The 26,788-nt window shown below is 39.5% G+C and overlaps 2 protein-coding genes across 5 annotated transcripts in view; one reads left to right on the plus strand and one right to left on the minus strand.

Moving 5' to 3' along the window:
- Positions 1-19,526, minus strand: part of ZPBP (zona pellucida binding protein) — a 114,528-nt gene extending 95,002 nt beyond the window's left edge. Inside the window, exons 1-3 of one of the 3 annotated variants that reach the window (XR_009609921.3) lie at positions 19,328-19,523; positions 17,517-17,597; positions 8,713-8,838 (exon numbers count right to left, since the gene is read on the minus strand). Coding sequence is in view for 2 of the 3 variants with exons in the window: in XM_060632084.3 (XP_060488067.3) it covers positions 8,713-8,838; positions 17,517-17,597; positions 19,328-19,454 (334 nt within the window). In the remaining variant the exon portion in view is untranslated. Of the gene's footprint in view, positions 1-8,712; positions 8,839-17,516; positions 17,598-19,327 lie in introns of all 3 variants that reach the window. The other 2 variants (XM_060632084.3, XM_060632085.3) reach the window with 2 other exon arrangements.
- Positions 19,527-22,403: 2,877 nt separating this feature from the next.
- SPMIP7 (sperm microtubule inner protein 7) overlaps positions 22,404-26,788 on the plus strand; it is a 58,819-nt gene continuing 54,434 nt past the window's right edge. The window contains exon 1 of one of the 2 annotated variants that reach the window (XM_060632082.3): positions 22,404-23,440. In XM_060632082.3, the coding sequence (XP_060488065.3) occupies positions 22,888-23,440 (553 nt within the window). In that variant the 5' untranslated portion in view covers positions 22,404-22,887. The remainder of the gene's footprint in view (positions 23,441-26,788) is intronic. The other variant, XM_060632083.3, reaches the window with a different exon arrangement.

A 26,788-nucleotide genomic window follows, 5' to 3' on the forward strand; every position in this document is an offset into this window, starting at 1 on the left:
CTTCTTAGTGTGTGAACTGGACTAACCAGGGGTCACCAACTGTGCGGCTGCCTAAGTGGCAGAGGAGACTGACAATTCCATGTACTTCATGCACTCCTAATCTCCTTGCATTGAAATGAACTCTATCAGATATTCGCATGTGTATAAAAGCAGCATTTATTTACATATGCTATAAAGTAATTATATATCCACATATGTATGTGTACTGATTGATAAGTTCTGCTCTCCGTAAGCTTACAAACTGTATGTGAAAGGGAGGAAACAATGTATCCAGAACAAAGACTAACCCAAGATACTAATAACTAGGTACTTCTAGTCATTACACAGGATACCAGGCAAAGGCTGGGTTACAACCTTAGGGTTGCAGAAGAGAGAAAATAAGAGACTGGATCACCCGACCTGCCCAAAGTCACACAATCAGAGCTGCAGTGTTGAGAACGAGGACTGGATGTTAAGAGCCCTTGGGACTTCCGTGTGCTTTGTTACTTAAGTACCACACTGGGAGGAAGCTGTGCTGTGTAACAGGAAAGAGGTGTGATTTAGAGGCTTGAGACGTGGGTTTCAGGTCTACCTTTCTTTCTCATAAACTGTAACCCGAGGGTAATCACTTAATCTTTCTTAAGTCCAGCTCCATCATTTGTAAAACAAAGAATCATAATATACGACAGCATATCTCACAGAATTGTTTTCCTGTAACAAATACAACTTAAATTACTTGAAAAAGCTATAAATCCTTAAGTAATTCAAGTCGTTATTCTGAAAGTGCATAATCAGTTTTGCATTTGAAAATTTTTATATTAAAACTCATTCAATAATTTCATATGCCATTCATTAGAATGGAAAGTGTTATCCCAGCAAATAATTATCTTTTTCCACTTTAAATAAATAACATATTGCTTATAAATTTCAGGTTGAAATTTATTTTTGAATAAATGTATTTCCTCAAAATAAGACACAACAGGAATGTTCTTAGTGATGAAATTTTCATTATTAACTTGCTCAATAAAAATCTGTTCGGTTTCAGGGCGCCTGGGTGGTTCAGTTGCCTGAGCATCTGAGTCTTGATTTCGGTTCAGGCTATGATCCCAGGTGGTGGGATCGAGCCCCGCACTGGGCTCCATGCTGAGCATGCTTCGGATTCTCTCTTTTCCTCTACCCGTTTACCCCGCTCATGCTTTCTCTTTCTCTCTCTCAAAATAAATAAATAAACATTTTTAAAAGTTTGCTGGGTTTCTAGTACATGCAAAGTCCTACTTCAGATACCGAAGGAGAAATGAATAGAGATGGATATACTCTCCCTCAAGGAATTTACACAGAATATTATGCCTTAAGAATTCCCATTTCCAAATCCTTGGATGAAGCTGAAAAAGAGGTTATAAATTGTGACTATGTTCCTACTGTAATGCTCATTTCTTTTTTGATGAAAGATTACATATTTATCATAAAATGTCTCTTTTCTAAAACAGATTAACAAGTTTTCAAGTGTTTGCTATAGATTTCAGCAGAGACAAATGCTTTATAGTAAATATGATAAAAGGTGAAGTCAGTCAAAGAAAGAGAAATACCACATAATTTCACTAGTATGTGGAATTTAAGAAACAAATGAGCACAGGGGGAAAAGAGAGAGAGAGGGGCAAACCAAGAAAGAGACTCTTTAACAAGAGAGAACAAACTGATGGTTGCCATGGGGGAGGTGGGTGGTGGGCTGGGTGAAACAGGTGATCAGAGATCAAGGAGCACACTTGTGACGAGCACCGGGGGTCGTATGGAGGGGCTGGATCACTACACTCTACACCTGAAACGAATATTGCACTGTGTGTTAACCGAAATTTAAATAAAAACTTCAAAAAAAATTTTTAAATAAAGAAGAGTTAATACTGATTCTTCTCAAACTATAAAATAAAATGTCCATAGATTTTAAACACCATGAATATCATGCTGTCAATTAGGCTATGCATTCTTGGCTATAATTTTCCCAAACTAGAAGTATAAGTGCACTAATACATATCTGAATACCTATTACAATTTAAGTATTATGACGGCCAGAAAATCACGTAGGACATGATTCATGATAAAGCACCCTCTCACCTTCTTATTTTTAAAACATTAAAGTGGGAGTGCGCAGGAGGCTCAGTCGGTTAAACGTCCAACTCTTGATTTCAGCTCAGGTCATGATCTCACAGTCCTGAGACTGAACCCCACACTGGGGCCGAGCTGAGCGTGGAGCCTGCTTGAGATGCTTTCCCTCTCCCTCTGCCCTTCCCTCACTCATGCACTCCCTCTCTCTAAATGCATGCATTTAAATTCATGCATGCATGAATGAATAAAAATTAAAAGCGGCACATTTTGAAAAGATACTCAGAGGATTTCACAGCCAACAGAAAAAGCCATGCTACAACACCACTTAACAAATGACCTTTAAGTAACAGTGTTTAAATGTGAATTCCATGATGCCAAAGGAACATGTAGGCAAAGGAACAACTCAGGCAACAGCATACAGTCCGTGAATAACTGAACTAAAGTCAATACTTCTTTCTCTACAACTTAGCTCGATCATCTAAAACTTTAGAGTTGGACTAGACTTCTAGTTCATGACTTACAACTCTAAAACTACACGGCAAAATTTAAGCACAATTTCATTATAACTTATTATTTAACAAAAAAACTAAGTTTGCACTTTTAGTTTCTGCTCAGATATGGAAACTGACCACAAGAACATCGACCCCACTATTACAATAAGGAAAAAGACAAATTGTCAGTTAACAATTTATCTCAAACCTATCAAAAAAACTGAGGTGAGAGGGTAACCAATAAACCTGAAATCTGGGGAGGGACAGTGACCTGTGGATAGAACCAGGACCCAAGCATTTAAGAAGACTCAGCTGAAAGTTCTCGATGATTTACTAAAAGCCAAGTGTCAACCTGTGTGAACATGTGAAACTTCTGAGGACCAGAGATACTGGGGTGGGGGGAGATGAGGTGTTACACCCTCTTGTAGGGTGTACCCTCAGGAACACCTCAGACTGATCAAAGAGAAGGTCAGGGGAATCCTAGGCATGACTCCCACCAGACTTGGCTCAAGGAGGGGCCCAGCAACCCTGCCAAAAGTCCACCCACACCCATTTCCCCTACTTCCTGGTATGCAACAATGATTTAATGTATAGGGAGAGAAGGAACAAAAATAGTCACCTAGGACTCTGTGGAGACTTATTGCCACTGGGGAAGTAAACATAAAGGGAAAAGAGTCTCATCCTTGAGGAACAGTCAGCAAGAAGTACTAGGCCAACACTACAGATGGAGAAGGGGTTAGAGCATTTGTGACGGCTGCCCCCACCCCGGCCACAAGCCCCAGGGACACCATACCTGCCAAAGACCAGGCTTAACCGAACATCAGAGACTGTCCCTCTCTCCCAATGACCCATCAGTAAAAGAGTCTAGTCAAAATGTAGTATAATCAAATTAGAAGAGGTATAAGAGATTCTAGAGATTTTTTTTTTTTAAAAAAGGAGAAAACAAAGCCAAGAAAGGAAATGTTTTTCTCCAAAGACACTGGAGAAAAATAACTTCTCATGAACCAGCCTATACCTAAAACATCTTTAACTTTATCTGACTGAAGCTTTCAATAACCACAGCAACAACCAATATTAAACCAAGATAAATTCTTGACTAGATTAACACAAACTTCTAATACTAAAGACTTAATGCTATTTTTTTTTATTTTTTAAAATGTTTATTTATTTCTGAGACAGAGAAAGACAGAGCATGAGTGGGGTAGGGGCAGAGAGAGAGGGAGACACAGAATCAGAAGCAGGCTCCAGGCTCTGAGCTGTCAGCACAGAGCCCGACTCGGGGCTCAAACTCACAAACTGTGAGATCACAACCTGAGCCGAAGTCGGTCGCTCAACCAACTGAACCACCCAGGCGCCCCATTAATGCTATTTTTAAAAAGGTATTTATCTCAAAGCATAAAAATCCTTACTATCTATAGTCTTATTTTATTCAAGATTTCCAACTTTAACAAAAAACAAGGAGACATACAGAAAAGTAAGACATATTTCCAAAATACCAGGCGATGTACAGACTCTTAAGTGACATATATGTCAAAAATATCAGACAGTTAATTTAAAATAACAATGACAAAAGTATTAAAATATTGAATAGAAAACATAGATAATATGCAAGGCCAGATGGGAGATTTTAGCAGAGAAACTGAAATTACAAAAAATAATCAAATGAAAATGCCAGAACTAAAAGCAAAACAAAATGGACAAAAACATAAAAAGATCGATACAGCTTAGGAAAGAATCAATGAGCTTCAATATAGGTCAAAAGAAACAACCCAATCTGAATCTCAAAGAGAAAAAATAAACCACCACCACCACCAGGAAGAAAGACCCAAGAGCTGTGCAACAATATCAAAGAGCGTTACATATAGGTGATAGAAATCTCAGAAGGAGAGGAGGGACAGCATGGGAAAGAATAAATATTTGAAGACATAATGGCAGAGAATTTTCAAAAATTAACAGCAAGCATCAAATTAAAGATCCAAGAAGCTGATCGGGGCGCCTGGGTGGCTCAGTCGGTTAAGTGTCCGACTTCAGCTCAGGTCACAATCTCGCGGTCCCTGAGTTCAAGCCCCGTGTCAGGCTCTGGGCTGATGGCTCAGAGCCTGGAGCCTGCTTCCGATTCTGTGTCTCCCTCTCTCTCTGCCCCTCCCCCCATTCATGCTCTGTCTCTCTCTGTCTCAAAAATAAATACATGTTAAAAAAAAATTTTTTTAATAAAAAAATAAAAAAAAAATCCAAGAAGCTGAGAGAACACTAAGCAGAATACAAAGAAAAAAAAAGAGGTACGTAAAATTCATATCACTGAAAATGAAAGGCAAAGAAAAAAATCTTGAATTCAGTCAGAAAAAAAATGGCATGCTGTCTACAGAGGGACAGGGATAAGATAACAGCAGACTTCTCATTAGGAACTATGCAAGCAAAAAGAATACAGAGGGCCATCTTTAGAATGCTGAAAGAAATAAACTGTCAATCCAGAATTCTACAAGCAACAAAAGATAAGCAAATTTAACCCAAAGCAAACAGAAGAAAGGAAATAATAAAAATAAAAACAGAAATCAGTGAAAGTAAAAAATAACAAAATAAGAGAGAAAAATAAATCAAACCAAAAGCCGGTCCCTTGAAAAAACTCGTAAGAACATTTTTTTAAAATGTTTATTCATTTTTGAGAGACAGAGACAGAGAGACAGAGAGACAGAGAGTGCGAGCAGGGGAGGGGCAGAGAGAGAGGGAAACACAGGATCTAAAGAAGACTCCAGGGTCTGAGCCGTCAGCACAGAGACTGGCATGGGGCTTGAACTCAGGAACCTTGAGATCATGAACTGAGCTGAAGTCACTGAACCAACTGAACCACCCAGGCATCCCAAGACTGGTAAAATTTTTAAACCTGTATCCAGAGAGACCAAAATGAAAGAGAAAAGACAGAGCCAACATCAGGCAGAATGGGGCACATCATATAGATCCTGAATATATTAAAAAAAAAGTAAGACAGTATCGTAACTACTTTATGCACATAAATTCAACAAGTTGAAAGAAGACTCTAAATTGGGCAAATTCTTTAAAAGATACAAAAAACCAAAAACTCACAAAATGATGAAAAGGGAAAATCAAAATCCCATTCCTCCCTCACTTAGACTGTATCTGTGAACTCTGAAGCTGGACTTCAGAGGCCCAGGACTTCAGTAAGCATCCTATTCTCTCAATGCCTCAGTTTTTTCACACCCAAAATGGACAGAATGACTGTACTTTACTGCAGAGGGCGGTCAGTATGGATAAACGTGTCTGTGGGGTATATTTATACACATGACAAACACATAAAGAAAAGCCAGGGAATAATTCTGTAAATGTTCACAGTAGTGTTTACCTGACCAGTGTTTGGGGACAGAAAAATGGGATTTTTAAGCATCTTATTAGGAGTGCAACGGTCTTCGTAACGGTGTATCCTGCAGGTTCTAGGATGTCTGTTTTACCGTATCGTGACTTGCATATATCTTATATACATCTGTACACATGATGTGATTCATTCAATAAAAAATAGTACGGAAGGATAGAATGTCATCTTCAATCTCAAGAAGAATAATAAGAGTGTAGTTACAGGGTAAAACTCGTGTGTGTATGTGCTTAGATATATTTAGAAAAGTGGGGAAGTCCACCCACCAAGAAGAGTTAATTCATCAGGTTGGGATCAGGGTTGGGGTAAGACGTACAAGTCTTTTTGCAAAAAATGCATTTTGTTTGTGAATAAAAAATATGGGAAGACAAACAGAGGAGGAGTGGGGGCGAGAAGAGAAAGAGGGAGAGAAGGTAGGGAGACAGGGTGGGGGGGGACCGAACAAATCTAACATAGGTCCCCTATATTTTACAACCCATCTAAACAATCGGAGTGTTTCTCTCCAGGGGCATGTGCAAGTAATTACACAATTACATGATTTCTTTTGCTAACTTTTAGGGAAACTATCTTTGGAATATTCATAAGTATCCAAAAAGATTCTCCATTTTTCAAGCTTTAGGAAAATTAGACATTTCCAGATCTTTCTGAAATGATAATGATAGAACTAATGAGCCTGCAAACTGGTAGACAGTGAATTATGATGTGATCCTGTACTGAAATCTCAAATATGATGATGATGTCAACACCAGAATTTCCTGAGAATAGTTTTTATAAATAAAAAAAAAACAAACAAAAAAACACTGTACTAACATGATTTTATCCTTACTTGGAAATAACTACACATCTGAACATCTATTTTCCATTATGAAAGTGAGTAAAATAAAATATTGCTCTTAGTTGCAGGACTCAAAATTCAATCACATACTATACTTTTCAAGATAAACTACAAGACTGGCAACGCATCTTAGAGAAGAAAATGTTTCAGATTTCAATTTCCGAATCAAAGGAGTAACAAATTGTAAAAGAACAATTCAATACTTAAATGCTTCTATTTTTGAACTTATGGAGTTTTAACACCAAATGTAAAATATACTAACCTCCACGCTTGTACTACATAATGTGCTACTATCACAGAGCAGTAAAAATAAAATCTGATCACATCATCAGTACTGGATGCTTCTATACCTGGCCCATTTCATTGATTTCTATTAAGTGCCCGATCTCTTGGGATTTTTTTGTCACTGATCTCTGCTAATCCATTCCTACTATGTTAGTACAATGAGGCAGAGACATTACACAAAGCCTAGCACAGCGCAGCCCCCAGGCAGGCACTCACTAAGAGCTGAGTACTTCTCACTAAGAGCTGAGTACTTCACTCTGAAGAACCATCTCACCTAGAGAGGAGTAACTATTTAAACCTTGAGCTTCTTCAGAATCAGCATAAATAGTTCAGAACTGTACGGCTAAGATTATTCAATTATATAAAAACATGAATTAAAACATATTACGAAACAAGTATTTCCTATGAATGTTTCCTCAGCCAAGTCTTGGTATGAATATAATGCTTTGCCCCAACCACCATAACAAAATAAACCCCCAGGTTTCCGTCTACAGGCACTCACTCCAAATACCAGTAGGGAGAGGGAGGGAGGGAGAGAGAGAGAGAAAGAGAGGAAGAAAGGAAGGAAGAAAAAAGAAAATGTAAACAGATGTAAACAGAGCAATAAAGACAACTTCCCGGATGGTATGCGAAAATGATTAAGCGCTTCATTGAACACATAGTTAGGATGAAAATTCATTAAGCTGGTATTTAGCAAGGCTGAACACAAGAACAGCTAAGCTGATTTATATTTTTTAAACTACACTGCAAAAACAGACCAGCAAATGAAAGATTAGAAAAAAGATAATGCATTTCAAAATAACAAAAGAAGTTGAATGGAGAAAATATTGATCAGACCAGTCATACCAACAGTAATCTCTATGTGGAACAAAAATACTTTCGTGAGATTAAGATCTTGTTTCCTCAAAAATTTATTGAAACCATAAAGCTACCATTCACAGTGTCTCTCGAGTCTGTCTTCTCCTCTGGATGAGTAACTGATTTACTAAGTTTCCTCTTTCGTAAGCACAGCACCAGTCATACATTAATACACAATCACGGTCAAACCATGCAGTATATCTAAATGCATGTTTTTAATACCAAAGTATGAAAAGCTAAATACGATCTTTTTTTTAATAGATTCTAATATTGAAATTAAATTCAAATATAATCCACATTGGTATGGTTGTTAGTCAGAAAGAAACATAAGATCAAAAAATGTAAAAACTCTACTAGTAAAGACCTGAGCTGTCCCTACGTGGTGCTGTTTAAGACAAAACCATGTTTATAAATCTGCAGCTCAAAGGGCTCATTTGTATTGTCAATAAAAACCAGAATTATATCTGCTTCTTCGTACACACTTGACTAAGAGAAGTCTGAATGAAGAAACCAAAATGGCTCTAAGAACTTTTTAAAAAGTAACATTTTTGTGGAATATAGGTGCTCAGAGAATTCCCCAAACTCTTAAACAGTCATCAAGTGTCTCTATCTCAGATTAAGATGTGTGAAAAATGTCTATACCACCTGCACTGTTCCAAAGGGAAATCACAGGAAAAAACAAGTGAGGAAACATATACATATATATGAGATATGACTATTCTGTGTTCTGAGTATATTTCAGACATATCCATTGAATTATAATAGAAACAAAAGCCTACCTGAAATAATTTTTCCTTTTGGCCCATGCCACTGGAATGATGGATCTATCAGTTCTGAATTTCGCAGTCGTTGGGTTACACATAACACGTGTGGACTCTTTTGATGAAGCATAACATATACTTTCACTGAAAATACAACATTAAAATGTTCCAATAATATTTTGTATCATTTTATGCTCTATAATGCCTCACATTTTTGTAGTTTGCGTTGCATGTTTTTATAACTTTTCTTTGGGTAACTGCAATTACTTGATAAGGACTAAATTTCACTGCATTCCATATGATCACTAATACTCAAAAATATACACATGTATTATATTTGGGGGTGTATGCGGGTTTACCAATCTGAAAATAATGCATTGGGCTTTTATGCAGAGTTCATAACACTAACTTATTTTATTCTCAGGGTATTATTTTAATTACAAAGTATTAAAGCTAGTCTATACTAGACTGTATCTGTTTTGCAAAGACACCAAACCTGAAAGGAACCAATAAATCTGTTTATATTAGCAAAATAACTATTCACATTGATGTGATACAAAGTACTGAATTTGAAAGTTATAATGTGATTAAAAAGTCAAAAAATAAATATATGCTTTGATTTTATTAAGCATTTTTCCCACTTTGCTTTAAAATTCAAAGAATCCTGATCATTAAACAAGCCAAAATTATATTCTTTAGGAGATACAAAAGGAACACAGTAAAGATTCAATTATCTTGAATTTACTCATAAGTCAGCTTATGAGTAGAAACGGTTTTGGCATGCCAACATTTCACTGATTCACCAAATACAAAGCTTTTTGTGATCCAGTACAGTAAAGAGTTGTATCTAAGAATCAAAACTCTGCCTAACTTGAGACGGTCTCTCAAGTTTCACCATATAGTGTGATGGTTACTGAATGCAGCTTTCATTCACGAACTCCTTCATTCACTCCTTCATTTTTTAAGTAGGCTTCAACAGTTACAACCCTGATACGAAACCTGAGCTGAAATCAAGAGTCCAACCCTTAACCAACTGAACCAGTCTCCCCTGAATATAGCTATTAGATATAGATATTCTTCCATAGGTTAAGAAAGTTCCCTGTATGCTTAAATTATTTGTTTTTTATCATTAATTGCTGTTAAATTTTAAGCAATTTTTTTCTATAGGATGCCTGGGTAGCTTAGTCGGTTAAGTGTCTGACTTTGGCTCAGGCCATGATCTCACAGTTAGTAGGTTCGAGCCCCGCATCAGGCTCTGTGCTCACAGCTCAGAGCCTGGAGCTTGCTTCGGATTCTATGTCTCCCTCTGTCTCTGCCCCTCCCCTGCTCACTTTCTCTCTCTCTCAATCTCTCTCAAAAACAAAAAAAATGTTAAAATAAAGATGTAGGCACAAGTAGTAAAACATTGTAGAATAATCTATGTGCTATAAGAAATCCACACTGAACTGAAATGTCCATCTATTAAGAATAAATGTAATCATACCCCATTTAAAAAGCAATAAAAAAGAAATCAGTGATACATGTTTTACAATTTAAGTTTAGAAATTAGAGTTTTAAAACAAAAACTGTGATAAAAAGTTGTGATATCAGTGAAAATGGCAGAGTAAGGAACTCTAAAAATTATCCCCTTCATAAAGGTAATACAAAAACTGACAGAAATTGTCTGGATCAACATTTTCAGAGCTCTGGAAATTACTCAAAGACTTGAAGCAACTCATGAAAAGTTTACTCAAGAAAAACAACTGAATCTTTGGCATGATGGGTTGAATTATGCCTCTCCCCAAATTCATATGTTTAGGCTCTAACCACCAGAATAAGTTCTCAGAATGTGAATTTATTTGGCCATAGTGTCTTTAGAAAAGTAATCAAGTTAGGGGTGCCTGGGTGACTCAGTCGGTTAAGCGTCCAACTTCAGCCCATGTCATGATCTCACGGTTTGTGGGTGTGAGTCCCGCGTCGGGCTCTGTGCTGACAACTGAGAGCCTGGAGCCTGCTTCGGATTCTGCGTCTCCCTTTCTCTCTGCCCCTCCCCTGCTTGCTGTCTCTCTCTCCCAAAAATAAATAAACATTAAAAAAAAAAAAAAGAAAAGTAATAAAGTTAAAATGAAGTCATTACGGCAAGCCTCATCCAATACCCCTTATCCAGGGGAAAATCTGGACACACGTACAAATTACAGAGGGGATGTGATGTGAAGAGACACAGGCAGAAGAAGATGGCCACCCACAAGCCATGAAAGGAGAACTGGTACAGATCTCGCAGCCCTCAAGCAGAATCAACCCTGTCTCTGTGACTGAACTTCTCCCCTCCAGAACTGGGAGACAATAAAATTGTGTTGTTTAATCCAACCACTGTGTGGCGATTTGTGGCAGGATCCAGGTGCGCTGGTAGCACTGTAAGTTTCCTTATTCCCATCACCCCCCTCCCTAGCTCTGCCTTAGCTCTGCCCACTGCTACACCAATCACTGTAAGAACCAGCACCCTGGTAGCCACTAGAAGGGCCAACAGAGTTGGCGAGACTTCTATGCTTCCTTCCCAGAGAACTGTCATTATTGGACTTCTCTGGCAGTTTCCTACAAGGCTGTCTTTGCTGGATCTAATGCAAAGCGCAACCACTATAAAAAGCCTTTTCCCAAAAAGTATTTTTCAAAAGCAACTAGAGAGTTTCATTTAACTTTATAAATGCCTGATGCAGTGGGTAACAGTTGGGTTAAACAGCAGGGCAACCAATAAGCTTATGAGGAAAAGCTGGAAATGACATCCACAGGAGCTTGAAAGTTCTAACATATTCCTAGCAAAGCAGAAGACCACATACATGCATGCATGGGGCAGAGGGCAGGGTGTGGGGGGTGCATGCCTAAGACTCAGCATGCTCAGTCAAGAACAAGAACTTAAGTTCTTAATGTGTGGCTGAAATTGACACTCTGGCTAGCTAATATTTAGGGTGTGCCCCAACCAGCTCGCAGAGCCTCTGCAAAGACCAGGAGACTGGCTGTGGTGTTCATGAAATCTCCATCCAATGATTGGCCTAAGCTAACTGAGCATCGACTTCAGTGGCTACATGACGAACAACACAAAATGTAAAGAATTAGTTCAGAAAAGTCATTAAACATACAAACAACAACAGCAAACACCAACAACATCAATATCTGATTTCCAGAGTTGCCACATTAAATTACTTAAAAAGTCCAGTTTTTAACCAAAAATATGAAACATAAAAAAAAAAAAACCACACAAAAACCAGGGAGATATAGTCATAGGTAGGAAAAAAAGAAAGCAATCAATAGAAATTGTCCCTGAGGAAGCCCAAATTTTGGAATTACTGAACAGTTATTTTAAATATGATCAAAGAACATTATGTCTTAAGTACTAAAAAAAAAAGGTATGAAAATGTCTTCTTTCCCAACAAAGATTATCAATAATGAAACAGAAGTTATCAAAAAAAAAAAAAGAAATTCTGTATTAAAAAGTACAATAACTGAATTGAAAAATTCACTGTAAGAATCAAAAGCAGATGTAGGCAGGCAGAAAAAAGAATCCATAAACCTCAAGACAGATCAATTGGGGAGTATCCAGTGTAAGAAAGAGGGGAAAAAAAAAAATAATAAAGATAAATGAACAGTACCCAGAGACCTGTGGGAAATCATCAAACACTCCAGTATATACATAATAAAAGTCCCATGGAAGAGAGGAGAGCAAAAGGCATAAAGATATTTGAAGAAACAATGGCAAAATCCCCCAAACTGATGAAAAACATGAATCAACACATCTAAAAAGCTCAATGAACTCAAACTAGGACAGGTTCAAAGGGATCCACATCCAGACACATCATAATCATCTGCCCAAGTCCCAAGAGACAGACTCTTAAAAGCAGCAAGAGAAGCAACTTGTTACATACATATGGTCCTCAAATGAGCTGATTTCTCACCAGAAACAATGAAAAACAAAGTCTGAATAGACCTAAAGCAAGGAAAGTGACTGAATTAGTAATCAAAACTCTTTCTATAAAGAAAAGCCCAGCACCAGATGAATCCACTGGCGAATTTCACCAAACAAGTAAAGTCGAACTAACAACAATACTTCACAAACTCTTCCAAAAATTAGAAGAGAAGGGAACATGTCCCAACTCATTTTATCAAATCACTATTACCCTAAAGCCAAATTCTGACAAAGACAACACAAGAAAACTATAGAACTGCTTCCCCTAAGAATATAGACATAAAAGGCCTCAGAATAGTAGCAGCCAATCCTGCAGCATGAAAAAGAATTATGCTTCATAATAAACCAGGATTTATCCCAGGAATGCATGGCTAATTCAAAATACAAAAATCAATCACTGTAATACCACATTATGTCAGTAAGATAAAGGACAAAAAACACACGATCATCTCAATGTATGCAGAAAAAGCATTTAACAAAATGCAACACCCTTTCACAATAAAAGCACTCAACAAACTAGGAACAGAAGGGATTTTCTCAATCTGATAAATAACATCTACAAAAAAGTCACAGCTGGGGCGCTTGGGTGGCTCAGTCGGATGGGTGTCCAACTTCGGCTCAGGTCATGATATCACGGTCCATGAGTTCGAGCCCTGCGTCGGGCTCTGTACTGACAGCTCAGAGCCTGAAGCCTGCTTCAGAGTCTGTGTCTCCCTCTGTCTCTGCCCCTCCTCCACTCATGCTCTGTCTCTGTCTCTCTCAAAAATAAACATTAACAAAAAAAATTTTTTTAAAAAGTCACAGCTAACACCATACTTAATAGTGAAAGACTAAAACCTTTCCCTCCCCCTAAGATCAGGACTAAGACACACATATCTATTATCAATATGGAACGGAAGGTTCTGGCTGGAGCAACTGGCAAGAAAATAAAAGGCATCCATATTGGAAAGGAAAAAATAAAACTATCTCTATCTGAAAATCCTAAGAAATGACTTCCCCACCAACTAAAAAAATTGAGCTAAATAAATGATTCAGTAAGGTGACAGGACACAACATCGATGTGAAAAATTCAATTATATTTTTACATAATAGCAATGAGCAATCCAAAACCTAAATAATGAAAACTGTTCCATTTACAACAGCATCAAAAAGAATAAAACATTTAGAAATAAATTTAACAGAAGCGGCACAAGACTTGTACACTGAAAGCTAGAAGACATCACTGAGGGAAACTGAAGAATAAATAAATGGAAAGACACCCTATGTTCACGAATATGGTTAAGCTGGTGGCGCTACAAAAATTGATCTACACTTTCAATGCAATTCCTACTGACATCCCAATGGGCTTTTCTACAGAAATGGACAACCTGATTCTAGCATTAATATGGAATTGCAAGAGACCCAGAATGGCCGAAACAATCTTGAAAAAGACCAAATTTGAATGACTCACACTTAATGATTTCAAAACAGCAATCAAGACAGCATAGTACCGGCAAAAGGACCGCTAGCAATGAAATAGAATTTAGAGTCCAGAAAAAATTCATACATCTATGGCAAACTTCTACTCAACAAGGCACCAAGAAAATTCAACAGAGAAAGAAAAGTCTCTTGAAGAAATGGTACTGGAACAACTGGATGTCCACATGCAAAAGAATGAACTTTGACCCCTATCTCGTACCATATGCAAATATTAATTCAAAACGGGATCAAAGACCTAAATGTAAGGGCCAAAACTATAAAATTCTTATAAGAAAATACAGAAATAAAACTTTATGACTGTTGATTAGAGGACTGTTTCCAAGATATAGCACTGAAAACACTGGTACTAAAGAAAAAAATAAAAACCAGACTTTATCAGAGTTTAAGATGTGTGCTTTAAAGCACACTATTAAAAAACTAAAAAAAGTCTGTTCATTTGCTTTATTTCTTAAATTCCACATACGAGTGAAATCATATGGTATTTGACTCTCCCTCTGACGGACTTATTTCACTTAGTATTATACTCTCTAGCTCCATCCACATCCTTGCAAATGACAAGATTTCATTCTGTTTTAGGGCTCGGTAATATTCCATTGTGTATATGTATCACATCTCCTTTACCTATTCATCTAACAACGGTCATTTGGGTTGCTTACAAATGAACAAAGAAGTCCCTCCCCCCACTCTTCCTTGGCACAGTCATCAAGGCCACCCTCAGACCCCTGGTGCAGCCCAAGATCGTTAAGAAGAGGACCATGAAGTTCATCCAGCACCAGACTGATATGTCAAAATGAAGTGCAATAGCAGAAACCCAGGGGATCGGGACAGGGTGTGCAGGAGATTCAAGGGCCAGATCCTGATGCCCAACACTGGAGTGACTTCCAGAAGTTCCTGGTCCACAACGTCAAGGAGCTTGAAGAGCTGCTGACGTGCAACTAGTCTTATGTGCAGAAACTGCTCCCAATGTCTCTTCTAAGAATGGCAAAGCCATTGTGGAAAGAGCAGCCCAGCTGGCCATCAGAGTCACAAATCCCAATGCCAGTCTGTGCAGCAAAGAAAATGAATAGACAACTTGTGTGCACATTGTGTTTGTGTTAATAAAACCATAAAACTACACAAAAGAGAGAGAGAGGGAGAGAGAGAGAGAGAGAAAGAAACCAAAAACAGACTCTTAACTATAGAAAACAAACTGATGGTTTCCAGAGGGAGGTGCATTGGGGGGATGGGTGAAATAAGTGATGGGGATTAAGAGTACACATATCTTGATAGGTTTTGAATAATTTATAGAATTGTTGAATCACTATATTGTACACCTGAAATTAATACAACACTGTATGTTAACTATACTGGAATTAAAATTTTAAATCTTTAAAAAAAATTTTTTAAGTGAAAACACAATCCACAGTGCAGCCGCTCTAAGAAAACAGTGTGGAGGTTCCTCAAAAAATTAGAACTACCCTACGACCCAGCAATAGCACTACTAGGAATTTATCCAAAGGAGTGCTGATTCATAGGGGCACATGTACCCCAACGTTTATAGCAACACTTTCAACAATAGCCAAATTATGTTGGAAAAAAATGGAAAGAGCCTAAATGTCCATCAACTGATGAATGGATAAAGAAGATGTGGTTTATATAGACAACGGAATACTACTTAGCAATGAAAAAGAATGAAATCCTGCCATTTGCAGCAACGTGAATAGAAGTGGAGGGTCTTATGCTAAGTAAAGTAAGTCAGTCAGAGAAAGACACATATTATATGTTTTCACTCATATGTGGAACTTGAGAAACTTAACAGAAGACCATGGAGGAAGGGCAGGGAAAAAATAGTTACAGAGATGGAGAGAGGCGAATCCATAAGAGACTCTTAAATACAGAGAACAAACTGAGGGTGGACGTGGGGAGTCAGGGAGAGGGAAAAATGGGTGGTGGGCATTGAGGAGGGCACTTGTTGGGATGAGCACTGGGTGTTGTGTGTAACTGATGAATCACGGGAATCTACCCCCAAAACCAAGAGCACACTGTATACACTGTACGTGAGCCAACTTGACAATAAATTATATTAAAAAATAATAATAAAGATTCTACTAAGGAAAAAAAGAAAATACAATCTATAGTATTGGAGAAATTATTTGTAAATCAAATATCTAACAAGGGTTTAGCATCCAGAATGTAAGAAAAAAAAGAAAAAACCTCTTCCAACTCAATTAAAAAAAAAAAAAATATATATATATATATATATTCAACTAAAAAATGGGCAAAGGACTTGGGCATTTATGCAAAGCAGATAACCAAACGTCCATTAAACACATGAAAAGATCTTAAACATCATTAGACATTAGGGAAATGCAACTCAAAACCACATGAAAACCCACTTCACAGACACTAGGTTAGCTATGATTGAAAAAGATGAATAATAACAAATGCTGGGAAGGATGCTGTAAAATTTGAGTCCTCATACCTTGCTGATGTGAAAGTAAAATAATGAAGACTCTCTGAAAAATAGTTCAGCAGTTCCTCAAATAAACATAGAGTTGCCATATGTTCCAGGTGTATATTAAGAATTTAAAACGTGATCACACAGAAACTTTTCAGGAATGTTTGTAACAGCATTATTCAAAATAGTCAAAAAGTGGAAACTATGGTGCATCCATAGGATAGAATATTATTCAGCCACAAAAACCAATGATGTGTGGATACTTTCTATAACATGAATGAGCCTCAAAAACATTATAATAAGTAAAAGAAGCCAGATGCAAAGCAGCACAGAGTGTATGATTCCACTTATATAAAGGTCCAGAATAGGCAAATTAATAGGATATTAGTGGTTTCCAGCAGCTGGAGAGTGACTGCTTAATGGGCACGGCATTTCTTTGTGGAGATACCAAAATGTTGTGAAATTACATACTGCTGATGGTTACACAACCTTGTCAATATACTAAAAGCTACTGGAATGTACACTTCCAAGGAGGAATTTTAAGGCATGTGACTTTACCTCAGTTAAAAAAAAAAAAAAGTTTTAGCTGCTATGCTTCTAATGTGACTATTGCAAAAGCTTATAAATCCAAAACCCTTTTCAACTGAAAAAACTGTAGCATATTTGAACTGCATACATTTAATATCATGGCTAAAATTATACAATAACAAGCAGAAACACTATAGGCAACTTTAATTACATGACTTCTAGAAATAAGTATACTTGGCCCACTTAAGCAATTACAGCAAACAGAATCAGACCTGGATGAATAAAACTATATGGAAACAATTCAAATCCATTTCCATAGAAGGAAAAGAGCCTTAGGAGACTAGGGTGTCTGGACAACATTAGCCTTTTGGACGAGATTGATAAAACCTAAACAAATGATAAATACTTTCTTAAAATTACTGAACATCTATTCGTTAATACCTGGAAAATTTGACGATCCCACTATTTTCACTGTATCCTGGGTCAAGCGAAAACCTCTTGGTAATCGAATCAAATATCCAACTATCAAGAACAAAAACAAACGATCAGCAATCTGCTTCATTAGAAATTCCAGGGTATTCTTTAGTAGAGTATATTTGATCTCGGTTGAAGAGATGCCAGCGAAATTACTCTACTCGCTGCTTCCCCCTACTATATCTCATCCCTGGTTTTTTTCTACATCCACTCAGAAAACTCTGTTTTTAAAGTCCCAATGCCCCACGCCTCAAGACCCAAATCACAAGTCCCTCTTCCTTGAAACCTGTATGTCCTGATCACTTACTTTCCCTCGCTTCCATCACCAGCACCTCTTCAATGACACGCACTGTACATTGTATTACAGTTCTTTATGTACACATGTGATTTTTCTTGTTATAGACTCCATCGATGGTAGAACCTATGTTTGTGTCAACCTATGAAGAACCAGTACCAAGCATCTTGCACATGGTACAAACTAAATAATAATAGTTGCGTACAATATATTCTGATGTTCTTCAGTCGTTGCTGAATGAGCAAATGGGCATAATAGTGTGCACTGATCAAGTCGTAGGAGCACTATAAAAAAAACGCAGTAAGGCATATACCCAAAAACATTTAACAGAGAGGGAGGAGAGTGCAAAGAAACAAGTATGATATTCAAAGTCAGAAAACCACTTACTGGTCTTAGGAAAGGCACCTTAAACTCTAGCATCTTCAGTTTTCTCATCTGCAAAATGGGACTGAACTGCAGATTTAGTTACTGTAGGGGCTGAACCCAAACCATCAGATGCTATGTAAGTATCAGTCTTTTCTATTCAGAGCTTACGTACTAGACACTGCCTGCTTTGTTCTATTTATTCTATCCTCAGGTCTGATCTTGTCATCGGATCAACAGGTAGCTCACACACACCCCATCACATCTAGCATTAAGACCAGGGGTCAGGGTCAAGAAGCATCCTTCTCCTACTGAGTAATTAAAGGTTACGGACTACTCCTTACATATCCTAGAACCTTAGGAGCCCTGACGCCTAGACTTTGGAATACCTCGGAATGTCTATTCACTCCATTTCTTTCCTTTCTCCTCCGTAGCCCATGCCTTCCTCCACAGTCCCTCTACAATTACATTCCTGGAGGACTTCTTTTCTCATTTCTCTTCTTTTGTACAACTTGTAGCATTTTAAGGAACTCCCTTTTGTGCTTTTTATTATTCGATTCTGGGAGAGACTTTATTAAAAAAAAAAAAAAAAAAAAAAGAGTCCAACATTTGAAGGCTAAACAACGCAGCCACCACCTTTCCAGTTACAGGACACTGGCTGAAACTCCCGCTTCACTTTTGTGTTGGCCAATAACCGAAATAACATTTTGAAAACAGGATGGAACTTCTTGGGGCACAAAGAGGGCGACAAAGGGCGGCGGGAACACGTCAAACCCTTGAACATCCCAGTCTCTCCCCCGTTTTACGACTAAAACCAGTAGATGGAGCCCCGCGACCACGGATGATCACAAAGCTCCGTGTGCAACCAACCCCCTGTGGGGCCGACAACCGCCCGGGGCCAATCGGGGAGCTGCTTCACAGCCCATCTGACTTCAAACCCGGGAGCCCTGCTGCCTGTACGGAGTCAGCCGCTGCCCCGCGCAAACGCGCGTTCCCCCGCGGGTTTCCACGAAAACACACCCCCCACCCTGGCCGGTACCGGAGTTTCTTCGGTTCGGCGGGCGCACGTGACCCGGGGAGGAGAGGGGGGGAGCCCGCCGCCCGGGCGCCGGCGCCTCACCTGACGAGGACGCCCGCGCCACGAAGGCGGAGAGCAGGAGGACGACCGCGGCCCGGGAGAGCGGGGAGCCCGCGGCCCGGGCCCGCCGCCAGCCCCGCCGCGCCCGGCCGGGGCCCGAGGCCTCCATCCACTCGCCGCCGCCGCCTGCCGACCGTCGGCGCAGAAGGTCGTTAAGCGGCGCGCGCCCACCGGCCCGAACCGGAAGGGAGGCCGGAAGGACGGGTCGCCGTTTCCGCGGGGCGGGGCCTGGGGCGGGGCCGGGCCGGCCGCGTGGCCAGCGTCCCTCGACGCCAACCTCTGGGGCGCGGTGCCGCCCGCCGTGCAGCGCCCCGGCTGCGCCCCGGGGACCTCGGCGCCGCCCGGGGAGCTGTGGGGAGGGGGAGCGCCCTGCTGAAGGTTCTGGAGCGGGAGGAGCACCGCGGACCGCCCCCCACCCCCCGCCCGCGCCCCTCCCTTTGAGTGCGCGTTGGCGGGCCGAGCGAGGCCGCCTCGTGAGGCTCAGCACCCGGGCCAGCCCTGGGCAGCAGGCGGTGGGAACTGAGTGAGTGGGACGCACGACCACCCGCCGAGGACAGCCTGGTGTCGAATGTCAGCTGCCGGTGTTTGATGGACAGATGGCGCTTGATTGGGAGGGAAGTGCACACGCACCAGGTGGGATCGAAAGTAAGACCTCGCAGCCCCGGAGAGAAGCTTCGTGGGAAGAACAGAGGAAACCACCTTAGAGGAGGTTGACTTCTGTGCTGCACTGAGCCTGGAAGATTGTGTTTTATCACCCAAGTTCAGGAGAGTGTGTGACACCACCTATGAGCATTTATGGCCGCAACGTGTTTAAGAGAATCGCGCCCAGCTTTTCTGCAGCTGGAAGGAGTCACTTAACGGGAGCAGCGCTACGACAGAAATACATCTTATGCAGTTGATGCAAACACATCAATGAATGAAGCATAAGCCACTGAGGACAGTGTCTAACAGTGACGTGTAGTGTTCGCTTTAACAGGAAGAAATGAATGCTCCTCAGTGGACGGAAAACAGTCCCTTGATATACTGGGCTCCAGTGGAGGGATTTAAAATTAACCGCCTAACCACCTAAACCCCTCACTTGGTTGCTAGTGTTATCCCAAAGATTTAACGCCTTTCCAAGTGTTCTGATCACAGATATCACTGCCCCCTGCTGTCTTACAGCTGCCCTGATTTACATATTCGTAGTTAGGCTCTTGTCTGTTTTGCCACCATTTTAACTTCACTCCTAGGACAGTTCCTGGCATACAGTAGGCATTCAAATAGGTATAAATTTAAAAAGAGGGGGAGGGGGAGGGGGGTCCAGGGAGAAAGCAGAAAGCAGAACAAAGCAGAAAGGAACAAAGGCTATTTCTGGAAAAGCACCAGGATGTTCCTTGAGTTTTCTGGCTATTTTTATGCATGTGTTAATTGTTTGGTAAACTGTATACAGTACAGTTTATTTCACTGAGTGGATTTACATCTTTAGAAACTTTGTTTTTAGTTCTTTTTTAAAACACTCTTTTTTTTAACTTTTTTTAATGTTTATTTTTGAGAGAGAGAGACAGAGACAGTGGGAACTGGGGAGGGGCAGAGACAGAGAGGTACAGAGAATATGAAGCAGGATCCAGGCTCTGAGCTGTTGGCACAGAGCCCAACTTGGGGTTTGAACTCCTGAACCATGAGATGATGACATGAGCCGAAGTCAGACACTTAACCAACTGAGCCATCCAGCTGCCCCCCAAAAGACTTTCTAATCTATATACAGGTTTGAATTAAATTTAGTGTTCTCAAACATGTTTCAGTATGATTTGGATCCAGCCAGCATTTTGGTTGTATCTTACTGAATAGTGTCCCCAATCACTATGGCTTGGTATATGCCCTGTTAAAACTCCTCTTAATTTTTATAAACTGGTAAACCTGAAAGATATGATTTTTGCCAACTGGACTTGTGGCTGCTATTGGCTTTTGTTTTCTGCCATTGAGAATTTGTTTCAGTTCATCATCCCTCCTACCTTGTTCTACTGGGTAAATTCCTAATATTCAACCTGAGAGTAGGATGTAATATTGGAGGTTGTAGTTAATGTGTGGTGTGATTATGAAGATGGAAAGCTGATTGCAAGAAATATGAAAGTAGCTTTCTCACTCATACTTGCATTTTTTTTTCTCTCCATTAGGGATGCTGTGAACCCTGTGCCCAAATTCCAATATTTGGAATTCCTGTGGCAACAGTTTTCATACAAGACCAAATTATCTCATTGAAATGAGCTTTTAAATGACCAACACCATTAACAATAATGGTGTCCTTTTTCGTATGTGAGCTAATAACTGGTATCTTACTCTGTTTTTCAGAAATGCTTTGAAAAATTCCATTGTTCCTATTCTGTACATTGGTAGCAAAACGCAAAATAATTTAGTGTATTTTAAAGATGAACTTGTGGGGCACCAGGGTGGCTCAAGTCAGTTGAGCATCAGCTCAGGTCATGATCTTGTGGTTCGTGAGTTCGAGCCCCACATCGGGCTCACTGCTGTCAGCCTGTCAGCACAGAGCCTGCTTCAGATCCTCTGTCCACCTGTCCCTCCCCTCCCCTGCTGGTGCTCTCCCAAAAAAATAAATAGATATTTTAAAGATGAACTTGTGCTTTGACTTTAATTACTTATGTTTCTTAAAAATTATGTGCACTGAGTTACCTATGATATAATACATGTTCATTTTTTGCTTTACATTTACATTTATTCAGGTAGTGAGTTTTATAATTTATTAGGTCTATAAGGTAAAAATTTTAGTTAGATATAGATTTTATTTTTTTTTCATTTTTATTTATTTATTTTTAAATTTTTTTTTAAACTTTTTTTTTAACGTTTATTTATTTTTGAGACAGAGAGAGACAGAGCATGAACGGGGGAGGGTCAGAGAGAGGGAGACACAGAATCTGAAACAGGCTCCAGGCTCTGAGCTGTCAGCACAGAGCCCGACGAGGGGCTCGAACTTACGGACCGTGAGATCATGACCTGAGCCGAAGTCGGCCGCTTAACCGACTAAGCCACCCAGGCGCCCCAGATTTTAAAAATATGTTGTCAGTTGATTAGCTGCTTTAAACTCTTTATTGAATATCATTTACCCATAAAATGTCAAGTTATGGAAAAATTTAGAAATAAGTGACAACTGAGCACCATTTTCCTGAGCAGTGGGGAGGAAACTATCATGAAAACACTACTAACAAGGCCATTTTTGTCTTTCCTAAGAATTAAATTATGACATATACACTAACTGGTCCAATGTGTTACAGTTCTAGCTGTTGCCAAGCAACAAGGACTCTCTCTTGTTCTATTATTTTCTGTCCTCCCTTACTGCCCTATCTACTTCTTTTGGTAGGGAAAAAATATCTACCTTAAAAAAAAAAGAAGAAAACCTACTCTATCAACATTTAGAAAACCAAATCAACAACTTTAGGTTAGATTAACCAATCCTCAATTATTGGAAATAGTAAGTTTTATAGTAAAAGAGAAAGGCGTCATCAGAAGAGCTTCATTTATAGTCAGCCAAAATTCTAAAGAGCGTAGATATGGATTCACAGTGCACACCTGGAAAGATCAGTATTTCTGAAAGGTCCATCCTTCCAGGAGCAAAGGCTGTTGAGAATGTAGATTACCCGCACTACTGCAATCTCTTAAGAAAAATGAACATGCCTTTTGTGAAAGGCGTCGAGGACAGACATGACCATGGCAGAATTGAAAAGAAATGCAATCCTACTTTTCTTAAGTTTCACCCTTATCCCCCTTCAGTCATGCCAGACTATCATTTACACTATCCTTATCCCCCGCCATATGGGCAAGATTATCCACTATTTCCACTTCGGGATGATGTGCCCTTGGGTGATCCCTGTTCAGGGTTTTTGAGTCCTGGTGGTGATGCTGATTTAAAACCTGGCATTGGCAGAACCATACCAAACCTGGTGGATTTCAGTGACGTGAAACCGCAGCATCGAGTTCCCAGGCCAGACACAGGATTTCAAACAACACTGAAAAGGCAAAAAATTTTATTAGAAGAACTAAAACAAGACAGGAGATGGGATTCCAGGGCAACACCGGACATTTCCATCAGAGCACGACTTGGAGGTAAATAAAGTGGCATGGGCTTTATAATTTTTTTAATGTTTATTTATTTTGAGAGAGACAGCAGGGCAGGGGCAGAGAGAGAGAGAGAGAGAGAGAGAGAGAATCTCAAGCAGGCTCTGCACTGTCAGCACAGAGCCCTGACCTGCAGCTCGATCCCACAAACCATGAGATCATGACCTGAGCTGAAATCAAGAGTCGATGCTTAACCGACTGAGACCCCCAGGTGCCCCTGGGCTTTATAATTTTTAAACATTCAAACGAGAGAGAAGAGCATGGATATAAGACTCAGTATTTTAAACTTAAAATTATACAGAATAAGGAATTCTTATTTTTTAAAATTATAGATGGTAAGGAAAAGGTAGTAAGAATGATAAGCCTTTTATAAACCTATTTGTAAGAAAATGTATTTTTAAATATATTTTTGACAGAGAGTGCATGTGTGGGAAGTGGAGGGGCAGAGAGAGAGGGAGAGAGAATCCCAAGCAGGCTCCATGCTGTCAGCACAGAGCCTGACACAGGGCTTGATCCCACGAACTGTGAGATCATGACCTGAGCCGAAATCAAGAGTTGGATGCTTAATCGACTGAGTCACCCAGGTGCCCCTAAAAAAATGGCTTTTAAAACGTGCCTTAATTAGGATAAGTGGCCAACACAAAGTGTATATCAGAGAATTTATTCTAGACATGTAGATAACCTAATTTTTCCACAAGAGAATGTATGTTTAGTTTGGATGATTGTATAGCATACCTCCTTATCTGTCTCTCTCCCTTGAAAAACGTCTGCTGATGGTTATGAAAGAGGTCCCAAGAACCAAAATGAAATGGGAAGGTAGTTGGAAGTCGATCTGGGGGTCCGGTAAGAAACAATCCGTCCGTAGCCTTGGATACAGAACTGACCCCTTACTGATAGCTATACACTTTATGGTTTCTCTGTAAGAACTCGCAGACAGTGTCACAGGCTTGGTGAAGAAACGGTGAGAAACACTTGCAAAGCAAAGGCACACAGAGTAAGAAAGATCAGTTCGGAGAGAGAGAAGCAGACGATAAGAGCTAGGCTTTTTCACGTGTGCTTCAGCTGTGGACTCAGCAGGCGGGCTTGGGGGAATTCTCTAGTTTGGCATTTCCACATAAAGAATATGAGTGAAAAAAGTAAAGAATGTGAATGAGGTTCCAGCAATCTATTTTAAGAAGTAAGTCTTTTACAATCCACTTGAAATGCCATCTAGACTGGAAGCTAACGTAATTTGCCCCGAACCATTGAGTTCGGGTCTGTCGTGCAGACACAGGACATCTCACTGATTCAGAGCTAGTGACTATTTTTCGACTCTGTCAAGTAAAGAGCTTGAGCTCAATCTTTTGCTGATGCTTCCGTGTAAAATAATAGTCATTGTTAAGAGTATGTTTAAAGGAATTGAAGTTGTTTATAAGAGTCCTATTTTAGACAAGTATACCACTTTGCTTACAAGCAGTAAACCCCAGCCTAGTGTAAGTTTCAAGAGCCGTATTTTTGGTTTGTTTCATTAGGTTTTTCTAAGCTTGGACTCTTGGAACATTATTCCAACAAATTACACGTTGAGGAAATAATTCATCGAAGCTAACTTAAAACTAAAATAGGGTTAACGGACTTTGCACCAACAGTTCAGAACCAAGTGTAGAACTCACTGCCCGAATCAGTACAACAGAGTTCAATTGTCTGTCTAGGCTTGAATCCTAAGAGAAGGCTTACTTGCCCTATCATCCGGGAATAGTTGCTAATCTCTTTATGCCTGTGGATATACATATAAATTCACATACTAGTACTATTTAATAAGGTAATAATGAGGACTATTTAATATAATTCGCATAAAGATATCTGGCATAAAGGAATGGACGAATAAATGTTAGCTCTTACAAAGTCCAGAATTCTCAATTCCTTGGCAATAAGAGTACTTCTCTTATAAAATCATTAGGATTAAATGAATTAAGACATGTAGAGCACGAAACAAAATTCCTGGAACCCAGTTCAAGCATTCAGTTGATAGTAGCTGTTAATATTGGCTATTAGAGTTTCAAGGAGTAATACCGGCCAGCTGTGGACTGGGTTTGATATAATTTGTCCAAATTTTCAACGATTTTGTAGATCTTGGAAATAATCATTAATTATCACTAGTAAGTACTTTCAGTTTTTAGCAAACCCAAATACACATAATGTCGAATACATTCTGATAAAGGACATATTTGTAGAATTAATTATATCACACACCAGTACGCTTTTCGGTGGGCGTTCATAAATACCAAAACAATATCGTAAAAGATTATATTGCCGATTTCTTGCCCTATTCCGACTTTGTCTAGACATTTAACTGGGTTCAATACTTTTTTGTTCCTAGCTGGCTTTCTTTATCATATACTAGTCAGGTATTCTAAACTTATCCTAATTATATTCAAACCCTTCATTGGTCTTTTTGCCTCTAATTACAACAGATGACACATCTTCCTTATCACAGAGAAAATAGAGGTTGCCTGTATCACATCTTTGATTTTCCTACATTCAGCTTCCTAATATCAATACTTCTAACTCCTTGTATATCTTATTACCTTTTTTAGCCACCGGCTTAGCCCAAGCTACTAAAAGAAAATACCATAGGATGTGTGGCTTAAACAAGACGTGTTTACTTCTCACAGTTCTAAGGGCTGGGAAGTCCAGGATAGAGGTGCCAGCTAATTTGGTTCCTGGTGAGATCCCTTTTTCTGGCTTGCAGAGGACATGCTTCTTCCTGTTTCCTCATTTGGCAGAGAGAGAGAGAGACAGCTCTGGTCTCTCTTCCTCTTTTTTTTTTTTTTATAAGGATAGTAATCCTATTATGGGAACCACACCCTCGAGACCTTATCTAAACCTGATTACCCCCCAAAGGCCCAACCTTCAAATACCATCACACTGGGGGTAAAAGTTTCAACATGTGAATTTGGGGGGCATCCAAACCTTTGCTCTATAATAATCAACCATTTTTAAGTGCATGGTTTATTGGCATTAAGTACATTATTATGAAACCTTCACTACCATTCATCTCCTTAAGTCTTTTCTTCTTAAAAACCTGAAACTCTGGGGGCGCTTGGGTGGCTTAGTCAGTCAAGCATCCAACTTCAGCTCAGGTCATGATCTCACAGTTCTTGGGTTTGAGCCCTGCATCGGTCTCTGTGCTGACAGCTCAGAGCCTGGAGCCGGCTTTGGATTCTGATTCTGTGTCACCCTCTCTCTGTCTTTCCCTCCCATCCTCTCTCTCCCTCCCTCTCTCTCTCTCCAAAATAAATAAACATTAAAAAAAATTTTTTTAAAAACCCTGAACTCTGTACCCATTAAATATTAACT

This window comes from Panthera onca, chromosome A2, assembly GCF_046562875.1.
Source record: "Panthera onca isolate mPanOnc1 chromosome A2, mPanOnc1 haplotype 2, whole genome shotgun sequence".
NCBI classification, from domain to species: domain Eukaryota; kingdom Metazoa; phylum Chordata; class Mammalia; order Carnivora; family Felidae; genus Panthera; species Panthera onca.